Source organism: Hoplias malabaricus, chromosome 11 (assembly GCF_029633855.1).
Source record: "Hoplias malabaricus isolate fHopMal1 chromosome 11, fHopMal1.hap1, whole genome shotgun sequence".
In the NCBI taxonomy this organism is placed as follows: Eukaryota; Metazoa; Chordata; class Actinopteri; order Characiformes; family Erythrinidae; genus Hoplias; species Hoplias malabaricus.
The window spans coordinates 18,006,919-18,034,358 of NC_089810.1; the positions used below are offsets into that span (position 1 = coordinate 18,006,919).

Below are 27,440 nucleotides of genomic sequence, written 5' to 3' on the forward strand. Positions count from 1 at the left end.
ACAAAGCATCCCATTTCGATGTATGCTTTTATATATTGTACAGAAAAGCAATACAACCGAATGTCCAAAATGCGTTCACTTATAAATAGATTAATTCATTTATTATAAGGGGTACCTTATAACAAGTGGTAAAAACCTTCTGATTGATTTCAAATTCAAATTCTGATAGAGTAAAGGTGTGTGTGTGTGAGCGTGTGTGTGCACGGCTGTGTTGTGCAGTGCAGTTGTGCAGCCGTGGCACAAGAATCTGTGTGTTGTGTGGGGAAGCTTTCCTCTGGGCTGCTTTTTGATGTGAGGAATATTCACAGGAGGAAAAGCTGCAGCATCTGCTACAGACGCACAGCCTCTCTAATCAACCCTACTCATTTCTCACATGGGCTGACAACACACACACACTTTCTCTCTCTCTCTCTGTCTGTCTGTCCAGAGAGCTGTGTCTGTCTGTCTCTCTCTCTCTATCATGCATACATTTTCACACACACATATACACACACAAGTCCAGAGAGCTCTTTAATAAAGCTACCTTAAAATAGAGCACCAATGATATGTAGCAGTTGGATTAGATAACCCAGAGAAGGCTGTAAAAAAACACTGAAATTATTATGAGCGTATCAAGATTCCCTGTGCAATGGCATTCTGGAATATGTTGGACTACACATCACATACCAGACTCAATCCTCAGCTGCCTGCTGTAAGATTACACTCCTACATTGGTTGCTGGACTACAGCACAACTTTATAATAAGTTAGCGAGTACACTTCATCACTTTATCCTGCAAGAGACAGAGAGGCAGAGAAACAAAGTAAGTGTGAAAGACAAAATGACAGAGGAAGTTAGGAACCATGTTAATAGATATAGAAAAATTCTCTCTCTCTCTCACACACACACACACACACACACACACACACACACAGGCAAAGCAGTGACATGTACATGAATTCAAGCTGCTTTAGACTACTTATGTGAATTTGATTATTCACTGTTATTTCTCAAGGAGTGTAGCCTTGCTATAACAGTAATGGCATAATAAAATAAAGAGTGAAAAAAGACAGCAGTCCCCAGTCTAAGCCCTGTTCTAAACCACTAATTACATACACTTTCTCTCTCAGACAGACACACATACACGTATGCTCTAATGACTTTTTATAAATTATTCATTCCTTAACTGCCTCAAAATTGTACAAACTAACACACACAGATACACACACACACACATCAATAATTCAGTTTTTAATTACAACACAAACACCTTTGGTGCCCCTTTGCTAACACTAACCACATACAGAGTGCTTGAAGACAAAAGGCTCTGTACGAGAATCTCTCTCCCTTTCTCACTTTCACACCATTTCTATCTCAGGTTTTTTTTACAATTCAAATACAATCATAGTTTTGTGTCTAGAAATGTTCTTCTGAATCACATTATGCCAGTAAACTCTCAGTAAAGAGCAGTAGCACTTACACTAGAAATTTAAACAAGAGCATACTATGCATATAATATGCAGAACAAATGTTTTGTATATTATGTTTTTTTTTAATCCTTAATCTTCCAATGACTATAAGAATTCAGAGCATTGTCCTTTACATAAAAAACCAAAGTGGTATGTATATAACAGAGGCAGGATTTTAAAGTAAATTAGAAACACAAACATTAAAATATTGGATGATCTGCTGTACCCCCTCCCATCCCACTTTGTTATGGTCTTTGGAGCTGATAAAATGGATCATGAGTGTATATATAAGGTAGATGTTCCTAATCTAGTGATCATTTTTTAGAGTGTGTATGCTACAACTGTAAAGTCATTGATTCAAAAAGATGTGCAGCGTAAAGAGTACTGTCCCTTGGTACCAATTATTATGTGTCTAGGATATTTGAAAATAATTCTACAATAAACTGATACAATATTTATACACTATTTATAGTAAGCTAATACGATATATGAAACTGTGCCGTTTACTCACTCATGTATTTCAGTTACACAATAACACTTCTCCATTATACAATACCAAATTAGACAATTTATGTTAATGACAGCCCCCTCCAGGGTGTATTCCTCTCTTGCGCCCAATGATTCCAGGTAGGCTCTGGACCCACCGCGACCCTGAACTGGATAAGTGCTTAGAGATAATGAATGAATGAATGAATGTTAATGACATGTTCCCCTATTTTCCCCTATATTTCCCAGTCTACTACAGTAGTAACACGAGCAGAGATGTAAGCCTAGTTTTGCTGGACTGCCATTAGCCATGTAGCCTTTGTCACAAAGGTGTTTCAGCCACGGTTCGCGCTGTAGAACCTACTGTTCTTTTGTTCCAGCTGGGAACAAATTTTTCCGGTTCGCAAACCAGTTTATGTCGGTGGAAAGGCGCTGAACAGCTCCAAATTTTGTTCATGAACTGGAATGTGAAATATGGTTGAACTAACAACAGACGCCACCTTAAGTAGTGGCGCCACCTTAAGCTCTCTCTGTGAAATACGGCTGAATTAACAGTTCCTACTTGCGCATGCATATTTCAACATTAGGAGTCAGGATAGGCGTTCCGGCAAAAAGTCTCTAGCTAGCACTGTGCTTGTGTGATGTGGGGCAAGAGAGGGAGACAGCGTACACACGCAGTAATGACCTCTTAAAAGAGCAAATAAACTGTAAAATAATTCCTTTACTACTAATTTCATGGGGATAACAATCAGGTTATCTTTTAAAATGTATTTACAGTTGAAAAAGAGATATATTTGGCATATGCTCTGAGTAAAAGTCATAAATCCATTTCCTATATTCGAGTCATGTTGGAAGGAAGAGAAGAACTGAGCTGCCCTGAGTAAAGTGAGAAGCTTTCACCAGGACTGAAGTGCTGGGATGCCAAGCCTCAGGACATCACCCAACAAGTGGTCTTTCTTCTCATATAACATGGTGCCACACGTCCTGAAGTTGAAGATTCAAGATGGCATGCAGGGTTCTATTAGTGAGGAATGTGTCGGACATATCAAGAAGCAGCCTGCTTCAAGGCTTGGAATACAACAAGAAAAGATATGTTGAAGATTCTTTCTACAAATGGGAGCTCAAGCTAAAAGTTTATCCATAGCCAGGTCCCAATTTAGAAGATCCACTCGACATACCAGCACTATCAGTCTCACAGGGGAAGGCAAGGACCCACCTCATCCAGAGTTTTCACAGGCACTCACAGATATATAAAGTGCTCAACACACTAAGGAAGGAGAACATTAAAAGCTTGATGCCATACTGACAACTGACATGAGAAAAAGGCAATTTTGCTGTTGATCTTGCTCAGTAAAAAATGCTAATGTTTAGTATTTAATGTTATCAGGGCATTTTTTTTCCAGAAAAGATCTTTATTCAGCTTTGGTCTAAGGGCACTACGGTTTAGTTTGCTATCTGTAGTTTACCTTGAAACAACAACAACATGATTGCTCCCTTTCAGCTGTTTATTCTGTTTTGTTGAATCCTGAATCACAGAACTGCTGAACTTTTACTGAGCACACTCACAGTCACTATGAGCATGGAGTATGTGTAATCAAAAAAAGACAGACAAAAAAACAGACTGACCGAATGCATTATACTCAAATACTTATATAGAGAAACCCAATCAAATGTGTCCTTCATGCGCGCACACACGCACTCACACACACACACACAGTTTCCCACCCACACACATATACTTGGTGTGCCCTTAGGGGATTTAATAAAAGGAAATTGTGTGTCTGCCTTTCCCAGCTACTCTGTGGTGCCTGGATAAGTCATACCATTTTACTGTTTGCAGCCAGCCTAATAAAACATTTACCAGAACATACTCAGCATGATATAATGAAGGGGTGAGAGTTTGAATAGTTTTAGCTTTTATATCAAATGCATTGCCCATCATATTTTAGCACACACTGATGCTAACTATCTTTTTTTTTCTTGCTCTCGTTTGACAAACTGAATTCCAGCAAAATCTTTTATTTAAACTCTGAATGCATGTGGGAGAAAAGTAGGCTTCAGTGAGAGAAAAAGTCCTGAGGAACGCAGATTGTGCCGTCTAATGTCAAACTAGGTGTCTTTCCCATGAAATGAAATGGTTCTGAGGGAGGAGGGAACTCTTGTGAGCTCAGCAGGGACGCTGTGTCTCCAGAGCCCAACCAGAGAGCGTGCACTCTCCCAGCCAGGGGGGTCAGAGGGTGAACACCAGTTATTGCACCAGCAGTAGTGGCCATAGAAGGAAAAGGCTATTAAATAATGCATGGACCAAACAGAGAGGATCAAAAGCAGGCCTTAGACAGCCAGGAACAGAGCCAAGAATCCAAAGGATACTAGATGTACACACGCTCATACACACAGAGTGACTTATAATAAACTTTTTCAGTAAGGTAAAAATGAATGAACCCCTAGCCAAGTGCCTTTGTTAGCTGCCCCACTAAAGTGTGTGTGTGTGTGTGTTTATAACTAAGCAAAATCCTTTCCCATATACATATGTATTTTGTTGGATCAGATGCAGCCAAAAGCATGTCAAAGCACCGTTCCCTGGAGTGAAGAACAAACATTGCACACTAACAGTATCCAGGCTTTCCAGCTGGCTTCATACATAGCATGGCATTAAAACCAGGAATGATCCCTGCTGTTAACCTGTTGCATTCAGCTGCTGGGCATGCAATCTCCCCCTGGGTAACATTTGGCACCAGTGACCTGGGTACTGAGTAAAACCAATATGGGTCAGCAATCTGGCATCCAAATCTAAAAAAAAAGTTTTTTTCTATGAGTTCATAGGTTTTAAGAGCAGAAGGCACTGATGAATTGTTGATAAAGTATAAAAAAAACATTATTGAAGTATTTATAAAACATCAGTAAGACATAGCTGTGCCTCAATTCCTGGATCAGTGGTGATGAACGAAATAGTAGTGCCGTCATCTAGTTGCTGAATGAACACAACACACTTTTTGGAGAGGTGGGGGTATAGGGGGCAATATGGTGATATGATAATGCTGGCATGAAAAATTGTGATGCTAGGGACACTGTTGATATCATCAGTACTTCCACAACACAAATGTTGTAGAAAAAAAAAAAAAAGATTTATAGAGAGTCCAGCAACAACATCCAGCCAATAAACTACACAGTAATTACATTATAAAACTGAGCTGTATTTTCCCTCTTCCCTATTCTTTTTAAAATAAATTATTGCAAATTTTTAATAACAATGAAAGAGAAAAGTTGTATTGCGTACAAAGTATGTGTATTTATTAGTGTTTTCTCAACATTCTGAAATACTGATATTGTACATATTCAAAATAAATTATATATATATATATATATATATATATATATATTGTAATGTATTACATCAAACATACATACACTACACACACAAAGTAAGATTTCCACCTCACAGAAAAAGGAAACAAGACCACCATCATAACGGAACCCAAAGCAAGCCACACTGAGTCACAGCACAGTGTTGTGAACCATATCAAAGAATCAGACTACAAAGCCTCAAGCATAGCATCCATCTCTCACTGTTTATCTATCTCTCTCTCTCGACAGCAATGACACACATATCTTAGCAACACACAGCATAATATATACACAAGCATGGGTTCAAAAGGAGTCTCTAGCATTTTATATATTCCTCTACTTCTTAAAAGAAGCATCTTGCTATGCTGAGTACTGCACAGTGATCTCAAGTCAATTGTGTCATGTGTTCCTTTTTCTTCTACACTGAAGAAAAAAGTCCTGATTTTAAGGTTCTGAGTGTTCTATGTTATTATACTCAGTTTCAAATAATTTAATTTGTTATTTCCCTTTTGTGATTTTATTTTTATTCAATATGTTAGTCCACACTGCTATAAGGATTTAATTGCATTCAATCACAAGAGCATTAGTGAGGTCCGGAAAGAATACTTCAACATGTCAAAAATATATTGGATGATGCACCCTCACTTCTGAGATTGCAGTTCCACTGCTTCACCTTAGAGGGGCTTCATACTCCTCTTATGGACTCTTGGTATTGAGCATAGTGAACTTACACTCATAAGTAGCTATTCCACACCTATTTCTTTGAGTGAATCTTTGAGTCTTTGGTGGTTATACAAACTCTGGTTACAATACTGAGTTGAATTCACCAATTCACAAAATGTTTGAAGATATGGTGTTGTTAGTATAACAGGAAAGCCCAAAATACATACCCTTGTCATTGGAAGATCTGGAGCTTTGGTGCTTCATATCAATGTATTTGTTTACATGTGGTTTCATAAACACACTAAAGGCACAAAATGTTTCCCCACCTGTCTCCCAAAATGTCTCCCTTCATGACATTTCAGGCAAAGAGACACACTCACGTGAAATAAGACAAATTCAGCAGTCCTCCTCTCTCTGTAAGATATAATAAATGTGTAAATGTTGCAGAGTTCCAAGCCGTCCTGCTGAGCTTATGAACTAACCAATGCCAAGCTGAGGCTCTGATCAACGCACATGGTGTTGCGCCAAACACAGCCCCAGAAACACACACAAACTGAATGTGTTCCTGTCTTATTTCCTATTATTCAGCCATGGTTCATGCTAAAAAACTTTTCCTGGTTTAATTCGGTGGAAACGCGCTGAACAGTTCCAAATTTAGTGTGATAAATAAAAATAAAATAAATAAAATTAAATACATTTTGAATAAAAAACTGTGATAATTATTTAAGTAAAATGTGAAGTGTGAAAATGTCTTCTGGTGTCTGGAATATTTTTCTCTTATACTGTGCACCACTTGCACACCCACTACTACTATCAAACATCAGCATGATGTTAATCACAACTGATAAAAGTAGATTGTGTTAACACTGCTGTGAATAGCATGTAGAAGGTGCAGGATAACATTCATGAATGTACACAGAGTGGGTCAGAAAATTCTAGGAAATCTGACTGATCATTCACTGGTGCTGAAAACAGGGCAAACCAGAGCTCTCCATGTGATCGACTGCTAAATAAACCAAACAGGACAGCAGCAGGACATGGTGACCATTACCAGATCCACAATAAAGAACATAGACAGACAGCGGAAAAGAATAAAATAAAGACAGACACAACACCATGCTGTGCTTTTAAGGTAGACCAAAAAAGGAAGAAAAACATGAGGGTCACTACTGGGACAAGGGGAAACACAAGGGAAACCAAGACAAGAGGGAAATGACAACATGCCGTAAGCTCTCATCAAATGAAGGGCTGTGAGCAAGGAAGGCTAGGAAGGAAGGGAAAGCAAAGATTAAGCAGAAAATAACAGGAGCAAGTGCAAAATGAATTCCCCACAAAAAAACAGCTTGTCTAAGAACAGAGAACAAATAGTCACTGGCAGCAGGGAATCGGAGCAAAAGACATCCGCACACACATGCCAAAGGCAAGAAAAAAAACCCAGGAATAGAAAAGTTGACAGAAACCAGAGCCCAAATACTTGAGCCACTTGGCCTGACATGTAGGGCAGCTGGATAAAATAAAGTAGAGGAAGCTTACATGGGCTTAAATTACAGGTAAAAAGTGCTTTGATGTATTAAACAAATTAAGAGATGCAACATCAGCAAAAGAGAAACAGGAGCAGGACACAGCAGATTTAGCTACCACGCCGTGCAGCACAGACTGAAGAAAATATCACATTGTAATTTTTCTGCTACATGTTTACACTAAACATAACCTACAGCAAATGTGGTCTGGTAAAACTTTAATTGAAAATATTTACTGAAATAAAAATGTAACATACAAAGTAAATAATCTGTACCAAGTGAATGCCTAGTACAAGCTTCATATATCAGTGATTAAGCTAGAGGTACCATTTTTTCTGCAGCTCTGTCAGGTGCATTATGAGCAGCTATCTGCAAAGCTTTGTGTACGTCTATTTATTCAGTCCAGTGAAAACACAGACGGATAGTCAATAGCCCACTCTGCCCACCGTGGCTAGTAATGCTGTGACTACAAATAAAGTATTGTCACTGTCCAAAGAAAAACCATGTATCTCCATTTTTGTCGATTTTTATTTACTGAATCATTTGAACATGGCAGCTGTCCTTCACATTGTGTGACAATGTCATGAAGAACGGACTGACAGAAATGCTCCAAAAATGTATTGGAATAAAATATTTTTGCATTGACTCTCACAGAAAGATAAGAATGGTGTTTCGCTTTCCTATCAAGTTCCTATTTTTGAGATACACGTTTTTCTTCAGACGTTGATAATAGATTCCTTACAACATCACACACCAAGCTTACATCTATGGTATCTGATATAGTGAAAAACAAAAAGAGCAACAGGCCATAACATTCATTGAGCATTTTTAACCCCTGAAGTGGGTGATCAATCCAAAAAAGTATGTCACTGAATAGCGAAGAGCTCATGTTATAAAAGGAATGAAGAGACAGAGAAAGCACTGACACCACCCCAGAAAGAAGCAAGTGCAGTGGTTGTAGGATGTTTATATTTAAATGTTGAATGTTTTGACAGGAACATTTGGGGATTATTTGAAACAGATAGTCTCCTATTTTAAAGTCCATTTAGAAACACTTCCATCACTTTAAAACAGATTAGAGAGCTAGTGAGATGACCCCACAGGCCTACCTGTCTCTCAGCAAAACAAAACTGGACATCTGACAGATAGCCTCCTCTAAGACACACCTTTATATAAAACACCCCTCTCTAAACTACACCCCCACAAAACATGTTTATCCAGCCAAACTACTCACTGCCCCACAGGCCTGATTACTTCAGAGACACCTACTGCAGGCCAATAGCCCAGAGTTATAAAAACAATGCACACTAATCCATCAGTCTAAAAGTAGCAATTCAACTGCATCATAGAATAACTTATATCTAACTGTCATAACACTGAAAAAACTTGGTCCAACAAAAACGCAAAACAAAAACAAACAAAAAATTATATATTATTTTATATAAAAAAACATAATTATTTTCTGGAAATTCAAAGTAAGTTCTTCACTATGTAGTCTACCTTAAAATTGCAGCTTCTAAAAGATTGTAACGTTCCACAGAACTGTAATAGGGAGAATACAGCCTCTGTTGCAGCTATGCTGGGTCCTCTGCTGGTTTACTGCACTAAGCAACTTCTTAATCACAGGGTGGAGGACTCTCGAGAGTAATAGGTAACGCTTAACGGCACATAGCTCACAGGTGGATAATTGCCTAGCTACAAGAAGAATCTAGCTCCGCAATCCTGGTACGGACATTATACAGCAGAGAGAGCAAGGAGAAAAAAAAAAGAGAGAGAGAGAGAGAGAGAGAGAGAGTGAGAGTATGTGTGGCCGTACCAGAATTAACACTGGACAGAATTTACACACTAGTGTGAGCTGAAAGAGACATGAGGACACAAGTTGGAGCAGTAAGTATTTGTTGCGGTGCTAGTTATAGTTTTGTTGCAGAAAGTGTTATAATCAGTTTTTGAGAGTTACTGAGCAGTGAGCTAGGATTTGTAGCTGCTAACTTTACCCAGATTAGCTCACTTGTTCGCGTTAGACATCGATTTTGGTAATAAGTGTTTTTTGCCGGGTGCTATGTGGATTAAATGACTGATGTTTCACTGTGTGTCGATGGAACCCAAGCTTTGTTGAGGACAGTGTTATAATCCGGTTTTGAGAGTTAATGATGAATGAGGTTGAGTGCTAACGCCTGCTAACTTTAGCCGGATTAGCTCAGTTTTTAGCATTGGACATTGATTCTGGTAAAAAGTGCTTTACTGTTGTTGTGGCTAGTGTAACACCAAAGTTACATTTTATGGTTGAAATAACACAGTCCAGTGTTTATTATGAGCGAACATTATTTTATTCGATTGCACACATTCCCCAGGCTCACTTCCCAGAGCCGTTGGCTATTTTGTAAACATCACTTGATGAGAGAGTGAGTAAAAGACAGAGAGTGTGAGAGATGTGTGTGTTTGTCTGCGAGAGAAAGACAGGGAGAGTGTATGCGAGTTGTGTTTAAGTGGGTGAGCCGGTTGTGTTTAAATGAGTGAGCGAACGAGCGAGGGACAGAGAGATGTGAGTGAGACTTGATTTCACGACAGTACTGTAAACGTGAATTAAACTCAGCCGGTAGGGGGTGCTCAGGAGACAAAAAGCCAATTCTTACATTGTATTCCTTTAAGTCCCAATGATTTTATATAAGTTGTGAGTGAAAGTTGGGTGTAGTTTAATTTTGATTAGTCCTAAACCGACCTGGTACTGACCTGAATAAAACACTGAATGCATGTGGCAAAAAAAATAAAATAATCTGGTTTCCAGTTTTGGAAAAAAAAAAAAAAAAAAAAAAAACTAGTGCGATTTCATCTTGTTATTTGTGTGATTCTCCTGTGAGGAGTGTTGAGTAGAGAAAACACTGAGTGATGTGCTTCAGTAAAAATAGCTTAAAATCTTAGTCATTTTTAAAAGGGCAATTAAAGAAACCAGAGCAGTGTTTGTATCAAGTTAGAATGAGATTTTAGAATGAGTACTGAAAAAGTCATTACGTCAACTCTAGAGAAGACTCAAATTTGGAAACTCTGTGTCATAGCACAAATTTAAACTCCATCTTCAACTGATAGGTTAAATGGGATTTTTATGATTTAATAAAAAATGCTGGGAGGTGGTAGACTTACACCGCCACAATGTGTCATTCAATATTCTAAGGCATGCAACAGGCATGTTCTCTATGTAACATAATAAACCTGAATTATGTTTTATATGTAATATATGTATTACATTATATACAATAAATAAGATAAATCTCACGATTATCCTAACCTGTATTCTCTATAACCAAAATGCAACCTCTTAGTTTTTTAGTTTTTCCAGGTAAGAAGGTGTATCAGTAAAAAAAGCTTTATCTTCCCTGTTAATGACCATCCTATCTTCAAAGTTTCCATTTCATCACAAAGGCATTTGGTTCACACAAAATGCTAATTTCAGGAACACACACACAATGTACATTTGAGCCAACAGCACATCTGTAGAGTCACTCACACCCACAGTCTCTCAAAGGCAGACAATTCATCCATCATCTGTGCCATCTGAAAACAAAGCCAGCTGGCCCACACACACAAACAAACATACAGAAATCCACATATATATACTGTATACTAGCCATCTGTGGTCACAGTAATGGCAGGGTAATTGGAAAATGAGAGCTAGAATGTTTTGTCACTGTGTAAGCTAACTACAGACAAAAATATCAGCTCTACATGTCAAATGATAAAAGCTGATTGCCCCAGACTATGGCTGGTGTGTGTCTTGGGAGTAGAACTCATACCTCATGCATGATGTGACAATCTCACACTGCACTGTTCCTTTCTCTAAGCATTGTGTAATAGAGCGTGTTACTTAAATACTACATGTATTGTATGATGCCAGTGTTCATTGCATGTATTCTCAACTGGAAGAATGGGCTAAAAATGGTACATTTCTGACCTCCAGAGCTTTGGCTCGCTTCTTTAGGAAGTTCTCTATATTCCGTGCTGCATTTTCCACCAGCTTTGCAGCATTGTTAGGCTCCACAGTGTAGGAATTCTGATTAGTCATAAAAATCTGCAATAAAAAAAGTTAGAATATATCAGAAAATGCATAAACACACTACAATGTGATGCTCGAATAGCTGTGCTAGGCCCTTTGATCTGGAATGAATCCAAGCCTGTGGCATAAGCCTTCTGTGCTGGAGAGTCCAGTGGGGTTTTGATTTTCCACATTCCTAGGTGGGGGACTGGATAATAAGAATTACTTTTTCCATCATTTAAATGCCACAAACTGTTTCTCACACACAGCTCTAGAAACTAATCTGAGATATTCAGCAAAATGTTTTAAACTTGCAATCAATGTAAAATTTACATTCATAAGTCAAGGGTGTACAATTAGCATGGACTCACATGAGTCTCTGTAGTTTGGCAATGTTGTTAGCAATGCCAAAACTGGAAGGAAAACTTTCCAGTCATAAGTAAGTATTACTGTGCATCGTGGGTGACATAGGTGTCAAAATCTAGTGAGGATGGGAGCAAAAAAAGAAGAATGTGGACATAAGAACTGTATTTCAAAGAAACATGTAAGTCACTTAAAGTCAAGTTCGCTAATGAAATCCATCATGAATAACATGATTTGTAAATTAACTGCACAACAAATTGCCAATTGTCAGTTGTCTTACATCGTCGTTTTATCATGGAGCAGAGAGAGAGACTGGAAAAAAAAAAGTTAGGTTCATAGGTCCCCACCAATGTTAAGAGCAAATTTACACCATTGTCATACATAGCCGATGAAGTATTTAGTTATAATTACAACAGCTGTTCAATAGTTTCTTAGTTTCAAACAAATATATAAAATGAATTCTGTATGCTAGTCCAGAACTTTCAGAACTTTCAGTATTTTGCTTTTGTTGGTTTGTTCTTGTGGCAGTTGTAAACTGGTTTTTTGTTTTTCATTTCTAGTAAGCTGAAGTTGTGCAGTCGGTTTTGTGGTGTGTTCCTTTTATTTGCAACAGGGTGTTCTCGCTTCTCCAGTTCCATCCCTCATTGCTCACGAGCAGGTGACAGGGTTATACGGAAATATTTTATTTGAGTATAATAATGAACAATATAATTTACCAATTTGGATAAGCAGTTACAGACAATGAATGAATAATTTACCAATCTCCTACTGGTATGGCAGATTATATTTTATGATGGTAATCAAATATTCAAGAGATATAAATAGATATTTACAGTATAGGTATGATTGTGTATATTGTCATATATAATGCCTATATAATGTATGTCATTTGTCGATTGTCAAGTGTCTGTAGTGCAGAATTCCAAATAACTCTAGACATCTGTGGATTAAATCTTCGTGTACTGGGTTGAGTCATTCTCTCAATGCTTCTCAATGCTCTGAGCTTTAATATGACAGTATTTTTTGAGCACATTTAAGACTGGGGAATGAATGGGGAAGCTAAAAGATTTCTTTTGCCAGGGCAAATTTGTCTTCACGATTGGCCTGACAACTGCTTCAGTGAACTGCATATATAGAACATCACAGGCGAGACTGTTAAAATTTTAAACCATCTTGTGCTCAGCATGGAGCTGAAGATTTCAAAACTTTCAAATTTCAGACACAGTAATGTGATGTTTGGGTTCAAGCTTCACAAACATGTGTGTGTAGGTGTGTGTGTAAAATGAGTGGCTTTCTAACCTGCACTAGGCTTTTTCCTGCACTAGCCGTGTCAGCCAGATTGACCAGCTCCTGCTGCATCTGATCCACCCATTCCTTTATCCTGCACAGACAGAGTAACATGAAGGAAACAAAATATATAAAATGTTAATCAAAAAACTGGGAAGAGCTGACACTGCAAAATGTTTTAATACAAATGAGCATTTATACTAAATTTCATAATTTACTAAAGACATGATATATGTAAAGAATGTAAACAATATTGCAAAAATATGCCAAATGTTTATGTTAAATAGCACTGAAATGCATGAGTTCATTCCGACAATGTTAAACTTTCAAGATACACCATATTGTTTTTATAATTTTTTTTTTGGTCAGACCATGTCTATCAAAAATATGGAATGAACAAAAAAAGATTAGATGTGTGATGATTGGAACTGTTTCACTGCTTCTGCAAAAGAGATTTATTACCTCTGTTATTCAGCACATCATTAGTTGATTCTTTAAATCTGCTCTTCCTAGTAACAAGGATCCTTTAATGAACCTGAAGCTGAGTTGTGCAGAAGTGCACTTCCAATTATCTGTTAAGTATTAAATGAAGTTATAAAAGTTTGAGACCAATGCCTAAAGCTCCTTCTGCTTCCTCTCTAGCTCCCTGTAAATTCCCAATTTTTTATATGTTTGTTTTCCACAGCCCACAACCCTCTCATCCCAGTTTGTTATAGTCTTATTAATAGAGGAGCGTTTGTGACTTGAATTATGGGTATGACTTCTAGATTAAGAACACATATTTTTGATAGTGTTTCTAACTTCTCGATCTGTCTCTGGACTCACAGGCAAAACGAGCAGACAACCACTACACTGTGTTTTCTACTTTGATTTTAATTGCAAGTGCAGCAAGTCTAATGACACTAATATGACACTGATGGATTATGACCTGTGGTGTAGGAGGAACTGAATCTCACCAAAATAATCTAGGCACAATTATCATTCAAACATATTTTTACATTGTATATATTTAATCATCATCAATCTCATTTTGAGAAAGCGGTTTTCAAACTGTTTGTGCTGAGTAGGGTGTTTTTTAAATGTAGCATTAGCCATTCATTATGGTCATTAAGCATATCTATGTCTTGACCAAATGCAAGAACAGTTAAATTATGCTAACTGTACTATTTCTTTCTAAAGGACAATAACTGAAAATAACAGTTTATCTTTGTACAGCTCCCTGGCAGCAGACCATGCATGCGCACTACAATTGGTAGTCTGCTCATTTTGCTTGTGAGTCCAGAGACATTTTTTTGATAGTGTTTCCAACTTCTCGATCCGTGTTCATAATCTAGGAGTCATACCCATAATTCAAGTCATATACATAGAACTTTATAATTGTGCATTTTTCAAGTTGTATACATACAAAACACAGCACTTCAACTTAATGTTTTTATTTATGATTTCATTCGTACGTTTGTGTGAAAACAGACTTTTGTGTACAACTTAAATATTTATGTACTAATGTAGATAAGCATGCACAAGTTTTTTTTTTTTTTTTGACAGTAATCTTTCTCCATACATTTGCAGGTATATGTTCTTAAGTAAATGAAATGTAACATGAACATATTTCAGCACAAGTCATTGTGTACCCACAAAACTGATGTGTACATGAAGTTTCATTTCAGTGTGGTATAATCATTTATAATAAATGGTTTTGTGGCATTTTGAAATAAAAGCCTTCAAATACATGAGAAATAAGAAACACACACACACACACACACACACACACACACACACACACACACTAAATGAAAACACCAGCAGCTGGGTCCTTCAGCCATGGTTGGCAAGTGGCAAGGCTAGGATCAAACCTGATTAAGGCTCATCTCTGTACTGCTCCCTACTCAAGAGGAGGAGGTGGTCAAAGCTCTTCCAACCAAGTGAAAGCTCCAAATTTGAATGAAAAGAAGCATCTCTCTCTCTTTCTCTCTCTTGCAGTCTCACTCTTTTGCACACACTCTGTTCACTTGCTTGATGTATCTGCAGCGATGGACCGAATGGCTGTTTTTCACATCAAAGTGCCAAAGAGGCAAAAGTTCACCAGTGCCAGTCAGACACCTTAGATTGGCTCAACTCTGGCCGGAGAGGCCAAGACCTCACAATGCTCAGCAGAATAATAAACAAACCACACACACACACACACACACACACACACACACACACACACACGCTCAAATTTAAATAGCAAAACATTTAAAGTTCCTGGGTATGCATGTATAGGTTACTGAAACACTTTATTCTAACATGGGTCCATTCACTAGCTTTAGCTGTCAAGAGATTATAACCACTACACCTTTTAGTAATAACAATCAGCAATGTTCAAATATGTTGAACCAATGTACCACATATTACTACAGTGTCTGAAAGTTCCTTAGTCTCAGTTCCTGGACAGTCTGGCCCGTTATACACAGATACATTTAGAGCATCTTTAGGGAAGAGCATCTGAATCTTTTTTTTTAAATAATCAGGGCTGTTTTTTGAGTCTGCTAATAATCAAAATCTGCATGTATAGGTCACTGAACCAATTTATTCTAACATGGGTCCGTTCACTGGCTTTAGCTGTCAAGGTCCTGCTACTTTTAGCTGCCTTGTCCTTGCCCTGTATATTACCAAGGCTTTCAAAATTTGTGAAAATTATTTTCATTCCATGATCGGGATTCTGGGCCAGGTAATCCCATATGCTTACTCCAAAATTTATATTGCTCATATGTATTCAGTCTCCCTGGAACCCCCATGGCAGACATTGACACAAATAAACTGAAAATTGTAGTGCTACTGTATGAAATATAGGTCTGTAACCGACAAGATCATACTGTAGTTGTGTTGCTACACTTAATGTGCAAATGCATACACATGCCAATTTTTCCCCAAACAGTGTGCACTAAGAACACAAATTCACTAAAGTTATTCAAGTTAAATGTGTTTATTACTGTTAATAATAATATTGAACTGGTCAATTAGAACCAAGTACTTGCAAGATCAAGCGTGTTTATGTATTATACTTATGTGAAAAATCTGAAAAAACTCATAAGTATAAAAATTGGCAAACATAAGTGGTATTAACAGGGATTTTTTAAATGTTTTCTACTCTTCTAGATGTGGGCTGTTGAAACATTGCTGTAAGAATTCGATTGCTTTCAGCTACAAGAGAATTCATGAGATCAGATACTTATGTTGGATTTTTATTTATGGATCACAAACACATAACGTATTCTCATCCCTAAGGTTTTGCAAGGAGCTCAGTCACTGCAAAAAAAAAACAGTTCCACTGCTCCACAGCCCAGTGCTGGAGGGTTTATTACCACTATCTGAAGCTTGGTACTGGCCATTGTGTGGTTGCTTGAGGGTCTTCAACTGTGTAGGCAGTACTTTTTCTAAGGAGATTACAGAGCTCAGTGTGAGTGTTTAACAGCGGTGTCAGCAATAGGTGTGCCTAAAATAGCTGAACCCATTAATTACAAAGGATATCTGTAAAGTTTTGTATAACGAATGTATGAGTAGACATTCATTTGATATACATTTTCTATATGTTAAAAACATGTGAAAAATCATTTATGTCTATATCCATTTCAATTGTATTTTCATAATGAAATCATATAAAGTCTTAAAAAAATGTAGGTGTTTTAAAAGATGAAATTCCTTGATCTGGCAGCACACCAACAACACATTCATCAAGAACGAATAGCATCAGGATGCTCACTACACAAAATAAAAAAGATTCTGTGATTTGCTACATCTAAAAGTATAGTTTTTTTCCAAGAAATGAGAAGAAAAAGAAAACACTTTAAACCTTCCAACACAAGCTAATGGCACCCTTCAGCACTTCTCTCATCCTAGAAAGCCAGAACGAGGGATGAGAAAGCGATGAATGGCAGAGTTCAAAGAAAAGGTGTGAATCCACCTCCTGTGGAGCACACTCAGAGGCCCCATCATCTCCTCAACGCTCCTCAGGAAATGGAAGCTCCAAAGAACCACAACAGCTCCCTGACTATCTGCTAATGGAGGGCAACTCACCAGTGCTTCATTATAAACAGTGTTGGATTGCTCAGTGGGTTTTTATCCAGACCACGTGGTGCCTGTTTGCACTGTGGGAGAGGTATATTTGACAGCAACCATCTAAAATCAAACACATTATCTCATCTGATAGACAAGATGATGGCAAGCACTGTGGTCTCACAAGGAGGGTGTGACCACTCTGCTGATAGATAAAATTCACTTACAATATATTGACTAAACTGAACATCCCATCAAGAGTCCAGATTTTCCAGCTCTGGCCATAATCATGCTACAGCTGAAGGTTTGTTGATTTTCAGGGTGCTGAAAGGTGATATTTGCCCAGGTCTCTACAAATGTTAATTTGTGCTCAAAATATTTTATGGAATAGCATAATAGACCACACCAACACCACTACATCAGTGACTCAATCACTAGAGCATAGTTCTGGTAGTGTTAAAGTAGGCAGCATACAAACATGGTATGAACTTGAAACCTGCTAGGCTTTTCCTAGGCATAGGGTGTCAATTCATGTTGGGAAAGAGGGGTAGGGCCAAAGGGCAGGGCTATATGCCTCTTGGAATGGAGATTTTTCAGTGGCACACTTCAAATGAAGGGCTGTGTAATGTCGTGTGAATTACTAAATAAAGAAAAAAAATGTCAGTTGCACTGTGGCTCTTTACTTCATAACGAACATGAAACATTACTAGTAGTATACCAATGTCTCAGTAGCTAGATATTACATTTCCAGTTCCTCCTTAAATGGTAAAACAACTACATTCTGGTGCTTGATGCTACAGCTACATTTAAGGTACAACTGGAAATTGAAGAAAAAGCCACACAATAATCAGCTGAATTCAGCTTCATATCACAAAGATTTAGGAGTGGGTGATAATATGGGATTGTTGAATGTAAAGGAATATGATGCCCTAAAGTTAACTATGTTAAAGGTTTTTTGGGGGTTCTGATGATGTATCAGGCTCTTTTTTATTTCATGGGAGATTTTAACCACTGCACCTTTTAGTGAAAATGCAATGTTCAAATATGTCAAACCAATGTACCACATTTCTACAGTGTCTGAAATTTCCATAGTCTCAGTTCCTGGACAGTCTGGCCCGTTATACACAGATACATTTAGAGCATCTTTGGGGAAGAGCATTTGATTTTTTTTTTTTTAAAACAATCAGGGCTGTTTTTTGGAGTCTGCTAATAATCGAAATCTGCATTAGTGGCCAATTTGGCTCTTCATTAGAAAAGCAGTACTTGGTTTGATGTTCTGAGTGTAAAGTAGAAAAAAAAAATCCTCATTACTAACACTAACTGCAGGCATGTTAAAGCTTCAGAAGGCGAATCCTTCATGCAAACTCACTCCAAGGACTTACAACTGCCTCCGACCCACATATCATGCACAGCACTGCCCCACACTCATATAAACTGTACATGTGAACCAAAAACACTGCAAATCAAATTATTTGCTGGGGAATATTTTTTTCGTAAATCAGCCTCAAATTTACAAAGGACATACAGCATGTAGGAAGAGCCTTTTCTTGCACAAAACAGAATTCATCGATAACCGTAATGAGTTTAATCCAGTGAACATGAGGTTCCATTCACACACACTTTCAGGTCCATTCAGGATTCTGCCTTTCCCTGAGCTCCTCTATAATAAGCTATTTAATCCCTTTACAGCCTGAGGATTACAGCTGAGCTGAGTAGGGAAGAGAACAGTGACTCTGGCCTTTTTCGCCCTTAAGAAAAATATCTCTAAGCACTGGAATCAAACTGCAATACCACCAAGGTAGTCACTGCTGGGGTGCAGTAAAACATTCACACTAGCAGGCTATGACAAACTGTGCTTATTTCTTATATTTACACAAAAAGCCCAAACATGGTACATCTCTGTAAACAGCTTCATGTTAACATTTTTAGGTGAAGTTAATGTTCCTGATGACCCCTAAAGCATATCAGTAAACAGAGTCGTCCTCAGGATAAACAAAAGAAAACACAACAGACTTCAGTAAAGACCATGCACATACAGACATTTCTAATGCCTCCAGGAACCAAAGCCTGCCTCCAGATGAAGGGAAACAAAGTGACAGCATCCACCTACGCCTATCTAAAGATAAAGCCCAAGCTGTCAATCAGGGAGTCAATAAAACCTGGGTTTAAAACACACCTCTCCTGTCACCATTGGTGCAGACTGGTGACCAGTATCTGTATCAAGTCTAGTACGAAACAGCATGCAATCAGGCAACGATTGTTACAACGATACAACAGTCAAAGTTATTATGACAAATAAGAAAATTAATTTATGCTCAGGAAGGTCAGGATACTGAACAGACATTATTTACATAAGTGAATAATTTAACTTTTAAACTGGATTTACTTGTCAGGACTGAGGCAGATGCACACTCTAAAACACTGACTTTATTTATAACAAGATAACAAAACAGATACAGACAGACTCAGATAATGAGACATGGACAGAAGGACCTGGACAGTGGGACAATACACAGAGCTTAACAGAGACCTAGACAGGAGGAGCTAAACTGAGACCTAGATTAAGAGGCTAAACTGAGACCTAGACAAATGGGCTAAACAGACTAAACTTGAACACAGCTAAACAGACTAACCTAAAACACAGAACTAAAAGTAAACTTGGACACAGAGCTAAACAGAGTAAACGTTAATACAACAAAACAAAGGTGGATGAGGACAAGACAAGACATATGCGCAAATGAGGACTGTCCAACAAAGAGGCACTAAGACAAGGGAACTTAAATACACACCACAGACAAGGAACACCTGGGACAGATAACGAGAGGGCAGGACTACAAAGGAGGCACAACGAGAGGGTGGAGCTAAGGCGGGACGAGGGTGGAGACAGGAACAATAAGAAACAGAGCCATGTGCTAGAGCACATGGTGGAAAAAACAGACACAGGACAGGACCAAGGCGTGACATTATTACAGATCCATTTGTGAAAAACTGAACAAACATTTCCTGATGTTGTTTTCTCTGTTAAATCAACTTCTCCAAATACAGCAAAACAAAATATCATGATGCATATCATATCAACAGACAACAGTCTTCACATACAGAGATTTTATATTTTTACTACATCCTCCACACCTGTGTACCTTGTTAGTTTGTTAGTTTCCTTCCTGTGGGGAAGTGTCAGAGTAGTTGCATCATTTAAGCATCCTTCATGATATTTTTAGATCAAATATGTAACTTTTTATTCACCAGATTCTATCTCAGTTTTTTCACCTTAATTCATCTTAAATACTGCAGTATTATGGATTCTAATTCACCATTTGTATTATAATGTATTGCACCTAGAAATTCTTTCATTATGAGGCTTCTAATTTATTTTTCTATTCCACCTTAAATGTAAAAACCTAAGCTGGCTTGTTACATGCTGGCTTTATTAATTTAATCTGTTACACACCAATCAACCGTAACATTATGACCATCTTGTTTCTACACTCACTGTCCAATCTTCAGCTTAACTGATCATAAGGAGCACTTTCCAGTTATATATTTATAGACTGTAGTCCATCTGTTGCTTTGCATAATTTGTTTCCCTCCTTTTATTCTGTTCTTCAAATCAGGACCCCCTACAGCCCCACTACACAGAGAGTATTGTTTGGGAGGTGTATCACCCTTAGTGCTGCAGTGACAGAAACAGCAGTGCTGCTGCAGTCATTGGACTAGAGATCTTAAATTCTGGTCCTGGAGGGCCCTTGTCGAGCACTTTCGTAAAATACCTGCTTAAAACACTACTGATAAAACTCATTTGTTATTTGAGAGGTTTGGGGAGTGCATTTTAGAGGAACCACCAAATAATGTTGGAAACTGTTCCTCCAGGACCAGAGTTAACAGCCCAGCATTTTACCAAGCAATGGTCTGCACTATTTCTAGCTCAATGGCTATAGTATGGGTCACTTGGCAGTGACAATGATGACAAAATGTGTGATCACAGATTTGTAAGTGAACCACACACACAGCACTGCCTGGTAGAAATGGAGTGCTGGACGAGTGCTGGACGAATTCATGGTCTCTTGACAAAAGGGCAAACTATGCATTGGAAATGTATTATAAACCTCTTGTTCTGAGAAACAGGTAGTTCGCCATCTTTGTGGAAGTACTGTCGTAAGCAAGACAATATATTATACATATTATCCAGCACTAAAATCTGTGTGTGTGTGTGTGGGGGGGGTATTTTTTCCCTCAATCCAGGTGGGATATGCAGTGTTTTATGCTGTAGTTAAGTGGGCCATGGTAGAGCATGTCCTACTTGTGTGTGTATATGGCCAAGAGAGTGTGGAGCAGGATTACCTGGCAGGCCTGTTCATCAGGGAATAATTACCTGCTCCAGCCTGGGGCCTCCCTGCGGACCTTTACTCTCATCTCACCTCCACACTAATAATAGATCATTACAGAGCCAATGTCTGCACCAACAGCAGCACCTGCATCAAGCAAGACTAACAACAACCAGCACTTCTGACCTGGGAAATGCACTGAGTTACAGTAAGCCAAAAATGATCCCTCATCAGGTTGCTTGATGAAGGTGAATGACACAAAACAAAGCCATGCCTCAATCCTTGATTATTTGATTGTCTGTTTCCTTTCTTTTGTTGCTATTTCTCCACAATGTGTTCTCTTCCAGGTTTGAATTGTTTGAATACTTGTATTATACTTGTAATATGTAGATAAAGGTAAGGGCCAAAATGTAGGTTATCATTCAAAGGCAACGTTTATTGTAATCAAAAAACACTTTTTGTTTTTTTTAAATAAAAGTTCAGAAGATATTTCCTCACCATTTGCTAGGTCCCCAGTATGTTTCCACAGTGGAAACCGGTCTAATGTGTTTACGAAATCCTAGTGTCAGCAAACGAGTAAAAATTTTAAAGTGGCTTGGTCAGATATGCTAGGCTTCTTCTCTCTCTCTGCTCATGGCAGAAAAAATGGTAAAGAAGCCTCCAAATGCAGAAGGTCCTGAAAAGAAATAAAAATAATTGTCTATTCCTGTTCAATAGGTGGGTAATATTGACTTTTTTTGCTGTTTCAGATTATTTATGTAGGAACCCCTCTAAATTTAGGAGACTGCTACTGCATGAGAGTAAACAGACAGAAAGTGACTTAAATTGAGTTGCAAATGGGTTTTCCGGTGGAAATTCAAACTTACAAATTAAACTTTAGCCAAGCAGTACAAAGAGTCTCCTCACACTGTTCCACACTGAAAGATGCTGAGATTCTGAATGTAAACAAACCAAAGAGAACAGTAGTTCTCCATAATCTTAGATGTTCTCTTTTTAGTACAAGTACAAAATTAGGTAGTGTAAAAGGGCCCATGAAAACCATGAATACATGTGACATCTACTCCACTTGACCAGTTTTAAATTAAAAAGCCCTGGCCATTCACACTGAACATATAAATGGTCTTATAAGTGTTAACTTTAACTGGTTTTTGAATGAGAGGCAATACATGGCAGCCAGTCAGAAAAATCCTCTACATATATTGGCTTTAAAGGCAACAAAACCAAAATTGCCTGTTAAATTAAATGGGCATAATCCCAAACACTGGATAATGATCATATAGAGCAGAGATTTTCAAATTACAGCCCACTGCTTTAATTTGATCGGTCCCTTTGGCAGCATACTGTAAGTGGTCTGGCTGAGGGTATAGAGTTGGACAGTATGGACATGTCTCTATAGCAATCCAGCGACTCCTGAATTGTTGCTAGCAATTATTTTGAATAAAATACAATACAACCATACATCAGTGTCTAGTCAATGTTTTTTGGTACAAACAGTTAAGATCTTGTCCTCTACTCCGTGTCCCACCTCCTGAACCCACTCCATTTTTCCCTAAAATGTGAGAGGCTGTTGTTGTAGGGAGACAAAGCGCTGAAATCACGATGCTGAGTGAGAGACGCTGTTCACATCGTATTGGGACAATGCCACCAGCTACAATGGTGTTTTAGGACCACTTCAATTCAGATTTTTTGGAAATTCAATTTCTGCACTTGGGCGGCACGGTGGCGCAGCAGGTAGTGTCGCAATTACACAGCTCCAGGGACCTGGAGGTTGTGGGTTCGATTCCTGCTCCGGGTGACTGTCTGTGAGGAGTTGGTGTGTTCTCCCCGTGTCCACGTGGGTTTCCTCCCACAGTTAAAAAAAAAAGTGACCGTAGGTGTGAGTGAGTGTCTGTGTTGCCCTGTGAAGGACTGGTGCCTCCTCCAGGGTGTATTCCTGCCTTGCGCCCAATGATTCCAGGTAGGCTCTGGACCCACCGCGACCCTGAATTGGATAAGTGCTTACAGATAATGGATGGATGGATGAATTTCTGCACTTTTCAGCGAGAAGTTTTCGCTGTGCACTCACACATGTGTACCATAAAACTTAACGTAGATGCCAAGCAGAACAAACTGACATCCCGTACTCCACTGATTTTGACTTTAATCTCATAATAAAATCAACTTTGACTTCAAAATATTTATGATTTTAAGGCATGGCATATAGTATATTTATAGCTGCAGTCTGGCCCCCCAAAAGACTGAAAAACTGTGAGCTGGCCCCTTGTGTAAAAATGTTTGAGGATCCCTGATATAGAGGTTTTCAATTTTGCATGCACATAAACCTAAGCTAATCAGGTCTAATGAAAGCATGGGCTAGAGAAAGTGCATAAAGGCCTCCAGCATTGGTCTGTGGAGTAGTGGAACTGTGTTGTGTAGAGAAATGGAGCTCAATCCCAGAGGTGGGCAATATGGCCCTAAAATAATATCACAATATTTCAGGGTATTATGGCGATAACAATATTCTTGGCGATATAAAAACACTGAAAATAACTGTATTTATTTCAAGAACACACTATTATTAAATAAATTAATGTTTTATTAATACTGAATATATTAAATTAACAAGATATTTAATTTATTATTTAAATTAGATTTCATTACATTTTATTTTAGTACAAATCTAACAATTTCAAACATTCAGTAGAAACAACAAATAAACAATAACAAATATGGTTATTTTGCAAACAACCATAACTTACCAAGATTCTTTGTATAAAAAATATTTAGAATATTGTTAATTTATATCCAACCCACCTCCACGCAGCTTAAGTCTCTCTTCTTTTGAACCAAATTTTTGAATGCAGAGCAAATTTCCACCATACCTGTTGCTGTGCCTTACGTAAAGAATGCATGCCATATTACGTGTAACTGTATGACATTACGTAAACAAGTCGGAATATCGATATGATATGGAAATCCATCCTATTTTTGGGATGAGTTACAGTGATATTTATGATCATACAACAGTTTTACCTGACATTGTTAATGCCATCAAATCCTCACAGCACATGATCAGCACCTAGTGGAAAACCTTTTCTTAAGAGGATGTTACTATCAAAAATCTGTCATTGCAGCAAGGTGGGTGGCATACCCCCCCCCCCCTCTTAAAACATAATATCAGAAGAATCTGTGGTTGGACAGCTGTCTATTAAATTTGGAAATTTGTATTTCAGAAATCAGCAGTTTACGTCCAAACATCATTTACCACCTTATTCATCAGCTCTCTCTCCCTCTCCCTCTCTTTCTTTGTCTCTCTCAGAGAGACCATAACAGCTGGAGGAGAGTTTCACTGCAAACACAACATGAGAGTTTGTTTACTTTTATGCACAACGACGCATGCGGCTAACAAAAGAAAATACTAAAACAACACTTCTGACAGGTGCCTTTGAATGAAAAGGTTCATGAAACACTTTTCATGTCATCCCACCGAAGTCTCTGAATAATTAAATTCTAAACAAATTACTTTGCAATGGTCTGCTAAGCAACTGGTCTTGTATGTACAGTGGTGATATGAAGGTCTATAGTAGGACAAGGTCTACAGTGCAAGGGTAAATGACCACTTTAAAATCGCCCTTTTAGCGACTAAACAAAATTACCAGCTGTTAGGACTTATTGATTTGGGAGAAGAATCTAATGGGGATTTTTCTGACCTATGTTGTAATTGCAAACAAAAATATAAATTAAGGTTCAGGTTTATTATACATCCAAGAAAGACTTAATGTAGAGTGCCATACTGTAATTATTAGTGGTTATTTTAAAATACACTGGACAGTGTTTGATTGCTATTGATTAAATAAATATATTTAATTCATATTTCAGTCCTGCTCAGGTTGACTCGGTTTGTGTTTGAAATAATTTCCTATTACAGAAACAATGCACAATATAGACTGTCAGCCATTTTGTAGTGGTGCTCGAAATCTCAATATTTTATTTCACTCCCTATATAGCTCAAAACTGAGTACCAATAATGCATTGCAAAATGTAGTGTACAGATGATGTACGCTTGAATTTCCAATGTATAACATGGTGTAATGTGGTGGTGTTTTACTAAAAATAATGAAGTTGGTGTGTTATGACAGAAGTAATCCGACTAAAATATGACAACAAGGAATGGAAAAATTACTTGTCTGAACCCCCCCCCCTCCCAAAAAAAAAAAAAACAAAAAAACAAAAATAAATCACGAATACATGAAGAGTAAACAATGTTTAACCTTGGCCGTTTTGGTGGAAAACCAAACAGGTACCAGGGTCTAAAAAGAGAGTACAGCTGAGTAGAGTAGGTGCCATGCAGTGGTAAATTTCAATAGGTACCCCAGTGAAACAGGAATTCATGGATTCTTTGAAGTTCCCTGACATTCTGAGTAACTTTAAAAAGGAAAAACGTATATATTATGAATTTTTTCTTCATAATACACTGCAACTAAAGGTTGGATTGTTCTCATTGTGTCTATGTGAGATTAAGCAAATTCACCAAAATATAAATTTCATAAAACACTTTTTTAAATCACCTGTACCAGCAGTGCAGATAGTTGTGGAGGTCGCTGTCAGTTAAGACAAAGACAAATAGTACAGAGTCAGAGAATACATTTACACTGGGCACTGTTTGGCCTAAAATTGGCATGAATCTAAAACCATATCCTCCTCAAAACGAGCAAAAACCCACATCCCATGCATCTGGCAGTGTATCCATTTCATGTAACTATTGTGTGGGGTAGCTTTTAGTCATTTAAGATGTCTGGTTCCTACCACCACCCCTGCAAAGAGTCTGCAGAGTCAGCAAGTTTCTTCACAGTGGTCCCCACACACCTAACCACCCTGAAGTACTTTATTTACGTCCCAACCAGTGAGTGATACAGAAATGTTGTAAAAAAAATAGCCTGAGTTCAAGTGGACAACAGTTTTCAGAAGGGCACTTCGCTGTGAGGGGCGTAAATAGAGGAGGCAGTCGGTACTCACATGAGAGAGGTGGGGAACTGAGAGGGGCTGGAAGTATGGAGCGCTGAGAGCACGGTGAGGAGCAGCAGGCTGAGGGAGTGTGGCTTCATTGTGGTGGCTGAATGTCGCTGAATCTACGGAAATTCGCTCCGCTACTTTTCTTTCTCTTTCTGGAGCCCGGGCGTCTGCCGCCCTCTTAGTTAATCGGATTAGCCTTCATTAGGACACCGCTCGACCGGCGCGACACGCTCATGTTCAACAACTCCTCACACACGGAGTGACCACGACTCCCCGTCACACACAAACACACTTACATACACCGGACAACCTCTCCCACACCTCACACACCCTGCTCATTCCTCCCTCCGCCGCCAAAGTCTGAAGAGTCGAACAGCAGACTGAACACAACGAGTGTGTGAGAGTGAGAGTCCCTCAGTTCCGCCCTCTTATCTCCTCCTCATCTCTATTCCTCTCATACACTCACACCTATTGGTTGCCATCTCTCTCTCTCTCTCTCTCTCTCTCTCTCTCTCTCTCTCTCTCTCTATAGACTGCTTTGTATGCATTTACAAGATTACAGGCAATAAAGGAGCACCAGAAGTAATAATAAAATAACACATTCTCCCATACTCCAGCATCATGTCCTTTCCTTTTGTGTGTCTCTTTCACACTCTTGCTTTCATTTGTTTTTTCTTTCTCACTTTCTTGCTTTTCTCTGCCCCTCTCCACCATCTCTTGTTCTCTTTATTCCTTCCTCATTCACAACGTTCAATCTCATCTTTCTCTTCATTTTCCTTGCCTCTCTCTGCGTTGTCCTTTTGTCATCATCTTTTTTGTCAGCACTACCCTCTCTTTATATGATTCTGTCCCTCTCCTCTCCTTTTTGGTCATTTTATCATCCCCCCAATCTTTGTCTCAATCTTTTTCTTTCTTACCCTTTCCTCTCTCTCTCATTCATATACCTCTC

The 27,440-nt window shown here is 38.4% G+C and overlaps 1 protein-coding gene across 1 annotated transcript; it reads right to left on the bottom strand.

Moving 5' to 3' along the window:
* Positions 1-745: 745 nt before the first annotated feature.
* Positions 746-26,849, bottom strand: LOC136709307 (voltage-dependent calcium channel subunit alpha-2/delta-1-like). Its single transcript, XM_066684453.1, has 4 exons — positions 26,495-26,849; positions 13,152-13,233; positions 11,409-11,525; positions 746-772 (listed from the first exon to the last, which is right to left on the bottom strand). The coding sequence occupies exons 1-4, from the start codon at positions 26,581-26,583 to the stop codon at positions 746-748; spliced, it is 315 nt and encodes a 104-aa protein (XP_066540550.1). The 5' UTR covers positions 26,584-26,849.
* Positions 26,850-27,440: the final 591 nt, after the last annotated feature.